The sequence below is a fragment of the Canis lupus genome, chromosome 1, assembly GCF_003254725.2.
Source record: "Canis lupus dingo isolate Sandy chromosome 1, ASM325472v2, whole genome shotgun sequence".
Taxonomy (NCBI): domain Eukaryota; kingdom Metazoa; phylum Chordata; class Mammalia; order Carnivora; family Canidae; genus Canis; species Canis lupus.
Window position 1 is genome coordinate 34,593,535 of NC_064243.1, and position 4,030 is coordinate 34,597,564.

Consider the following 4,030-nt stretch of genomic DNA (forward strand, 5'->3'; position numbering starts at 1 on the left):
AATAAAATATAGGAGCACTAGAGCACTAAAACAAAATATAGGAGACTATTTTTTTGGCATGAAAAAGGCCCATTGAGACCCTCAGTAAAAAGTTCAGAACTCAAAAAGAAGATCTTGAGAGCCGAATGTGTTTGGTGTCCCTGTAAGGATGCCCTATCCTTCGCCAGCCAGCCTTTCTATTCCCTTATTTTATGGATTTCTCTGGCTATGGCAGGCCAAATCTGCCCGGCTTTTCCTGACGTTTGTCTACATCTGAACTTATTTGATGAGATTACATCTGGCTTTATAGAGAAGTAGGGAGAAGGCAGAAAGAGAGAGAAAGAGATGGAAACACAGAGTGATTTACATGGAAAAGAACGAAGGCAGTGAGTCAAATGAGGTGAGGGCTGCAGCATTTGTGCCCCTTGGGACAGCACCCTGATGAACTAATCACCAGCACTAGAGTCACAGGTCTTTAAAGACCCCCAAGAGTGCCATGGAAACAGCAGAATCATCAGACACCAAGGGACCATGAGGCCTCGGAACACTGGTGTTTGCAGTAGCCCTGCAGGCAGAAGGCTAGAGCTCTCTTCCACCCTAGAGTGGTTTTAAGAAACCCCCCAGGAACTCTGCAAGACCTTGTGGCTTCGCCTAGGGGCCAAATCTGGGGGAGATCCCCAATTAGGGGTGGAATTTAATCCCCTCTTCCACGTCAACAGGATAGGCCTCTGAGTCTAATTTAGGTTTGTTTTAAATAAATAAAATAAATGACATTTCTTACATACCCAGGTTTAAAGTGACTTGGATGCAACACTATTAACCAGCATGGGGGAGAAAGAGGCACCACCCAAAAATAAGCACAAGTATGCAGGAGGACTGTTTGACAGTATGTGTCAAAATGTAAAATGAGTATGCTTTGTCACTAGTCATCTTAATCCTAGGAGTTCACACTAAAGAACTTTCCTGATTGAGCATACTAAATAAATACACTGCAAAATTGCTTATACATGGCAAAAAGATTTTGGAAAACTCTGCATGCCTTTTAGTAGGGAACTGCTTAAATAAGCTATGAAACAAATCGTGATACATATACAATGGAATATTCTAAAGCTTAAAAATGATCATATGCTCAAAGTCATTGGTCATATCTCTCCTGCCTTCCAGCATCAGAGCTCCTGGCTCTCAGGCTTTCAGACTCTTTACCCCAGCAGATGAAGTTCTCAGGATTTTGGCCTCAGATGGGGAGATTGTTTTTCCTGGTTCACAGGCCTTCAGGTTCAGACTGAATTATAACACTAGCTTCCCTCATTCTCCAGCTTGCAGATGGCAGATTGTGGGGCTTCATGGCTTCTGTAATCGCAAGAACCAGTTTCTATCATTAAATCTCCTCTTATCAATATCTCATATATCCTATAATTTCTGTTGCTCTGGAGAACCTTGAATAATACAGGTACTGATACCAATACTTTTCTACAGATAAGTCACAGGTTCCCACTGGATATATCTCTTGTCAGGGTACCAGTCAGCAACTCTATGGAGCAGCAAGCAACTCTATGGAAATTCTCAAAGGGTATGGTTTCAGAAGATTTTTACTTTTTTGTGTGCTGATCTATATTTAAAATAAGGAACGTGCATTATTTTTCCAAAACTAATTGAAAAAAAAAAAAAAAAGGAAAGCTAACAACTAGAGTTTGCTGTAGAGAATTGAGAGTTGCATGTACCATTGGTATAATTGAACATTGGTAGAGCTTTTTGGAGGGCAATTTGACAATTCAATTTCTAAGAATGTATCCTGTGGGAGTATTTGTACCCTTGCATATAAGATATATGCCCAACAATGCCCATTATACCATTGTTTGTGATGGCAGAAATGAAAAAAATAATCACCTTTTTGTGGTTTATATCCTCAAGCAAAATCTCCTTATGGGTCTAGGGTAAGAGTAGGAAAACAATTCTATATTACACAACCATAAGAAACAAGGGAGAGAGATCATTTTCCACACATTGACAGGGATTGAATGTTACAATATATTGTTAGTTTAAAATAATACATGAGAGACAGTATGTATAGTGTGATCTCATTTAACATTACTAGAAGTATGCCTCATTTTATTGCACTTTGTTGTGTTTCACAGATGCTTTATTTATTTATTTATTAATTATCTTTTAATTGTAATTTTTTTTTATAGAGAGAGAGGGAGTGGAGAGGGCAGAGGGAGAGGGAGAGAATCTCAAGCAGGCTCCATGCTCAGTGCAGAGCTCAAGCAGAGCTGGATCTCATGACCCCAAGATCAGGACCTGAGCTGAAATCATGAGTCAGGGATCTAACTGACTGAGCCACCCAGGTGCCCCAGACTTTGTTTATTTACAAATTGTTTTGTTGCTATTCTGCATCAATCAAGTCTATCAGCACCATGTTTCTAACAGCATTTACTCACTTCATGTGGTTTGTCACATCTTAGGAATTTTTACAGTATTTCAACTTTTTCATTATCATTATGTTCATTATGGTAATCTGTGATCAATGATTATGAATCACTGAGAGTTCAGGGGATGATTAGCATGTTCATTTTTAAATTAAGTTATATATATTTTCTTTTTAGATATAATGCTATTGCACACTTAGAAAACTACAATACAGTGTAACCATAACTTCTACATGCACTGGGAAACCAAAATTTTAGTTTATTGCAATAGTCTGGAAGTGAACCTTCGGTATCTCTGACATATGTCCATATTTTTATATGCTCAGGAGAAAAATCCCAAAGGATATCTACCAGGTGATTAGCAACAATTATCTTTGATGAATGGGATTACAGAATTGTCACTTCCTATTTAATACATTTCTACATTGTATGAACATTTTACAATGAGCATCTATTATTCCTATTATAACAGGGGAAACCAATGACAAGAAGAAGAAGAAGAAGAAGAAGAAGAAGAAGAAGGAGAAGGAGAAGGAGAAGGAGAAGGAGAAGGAGAAGGAGAAGGAGAAGGAGAAGGAGAAGGAGAAGGAGAAGGAGAAGGAGAAAAGAAAAATCCCACAGAGAGCAGCATTGTTCCAGAGCTGGGGTCTTGGGCCAAAATTTAGATGTGGCAACACAGTGGTGGACAGGGCCTTACTCAGCTGGAGCTTGTGAATAGCTTGATTGGCATTCTCTGCCTGGCCTGGGCTTTCATTCATCTGGCATGGCTCAGCTGGGAACCCCCTTGAAATTTCCATTAAGGGATCTCTCCTGCTGTGGGTGTGATATTGGCCATTTCTTAGTTTTCTGTACAGCCAGAGAGCCAAGAATGCTACCAACTATGGGATTAAACTCTACTCAGCTCATTACTTCCTGGCTGTGTGACCTGGAGTAAGTTATTTAGCCTCTCTAGGCTTCCTACCTCAAGGGTCGATTTTGAAGATGAAGCTAAAAAAACATGTAAAATTCCTTCCCAGACATTTCAGCATAGAAAGTACATAATACATGTCAATTCACACCCCCACCACTCTGCCACTCCCTCTTTCTCCCTGTTCACACTTCCTGGCAGATGGATAGAGCAGTGGTTTTCAATGGGTGCTCTGTTGTTTTCTTGGTGGCCTCTTACAAATGGGAGGAGGAATATTTTTTGGTTGCCACCATGACAAAGAAGCTACTGGCTTTCACTCAATCTGAAGAAAGGATCCAGGAATGTCAGATGTCCTGCAAGACAGGAGACAGACCAGACAGTAAAAATCTTGCATCTCACCTGTCAATGCCCCAGAAGGTTTTTGTATAAGTCAAAAACCTATTTATATTATCTGAGTTTAGAAGTTCATTCCATTTTATATAGCATCACTAGGTTTCCCAGGAGGAAGATTGTATTTTGTTTTGCTGGGACTTTACCACTGTTTTCTCAAAATCACATTCTGACATTAGTTCCTCTCCTATACTATTTGAGTTTCCAAATAAAACACACCTCTAACTATCTGCTTTTGTAGTAGCCACAAGTTGATTTGGTCCTTAAATACAAACATCTCACTATTATATCCTCTGGAGTATTCATTCCTAACTAAGCATTTATACGA

The 4,030-nt window shown here is 39.5% G+C and overlaps 1 protein-coding gene across 1 annotated transcript; it reads left to right on the forward strand.

Annotated features, from left to right (window-relative positions):
• Positions 1–515: 515 nt before the first annotated feature.
• LOC112643781 (DDT domain-containing protein DDB_G0282237-like) lies at positions 516–3,315 on the forward strand. Its single transcript, XM_049111068.1, has 3 exons — positions 516–722; positions 1,456–1,549; positions 2,878–3,315. Exons 2-3 carry the CDS (start codon positions 1,513–1,515, stop codon positions 3,117–3,119), a joined length of 279 nt encoding a protein of 92 aa, XP_048967025.1. The 5' UTR covers positions 516–722; positions 1,456–1,512; the 3' UTR covers positions 3,120–3,315.
• The last annotated feature ends 715 nt before the right edge of the window (positions 3,316–4,030 follow it).

Bases quoted from the DNA above. Each gene is read 5' to 3' on its own strand.
- LOC112643781 (XM_049111068.1), top strand. From the start codon at position 1,513: ATGGAGCAGCAAGCAACTCTATGGAAATTCTCAAAGG. The intron at 1,550-2,877 runs GTATGGTTTCAG...CTATTATAACAG, and splicing joins TCTATGGAAATTCTCAAAGG to GGGAAACCAATGACAAGAAG.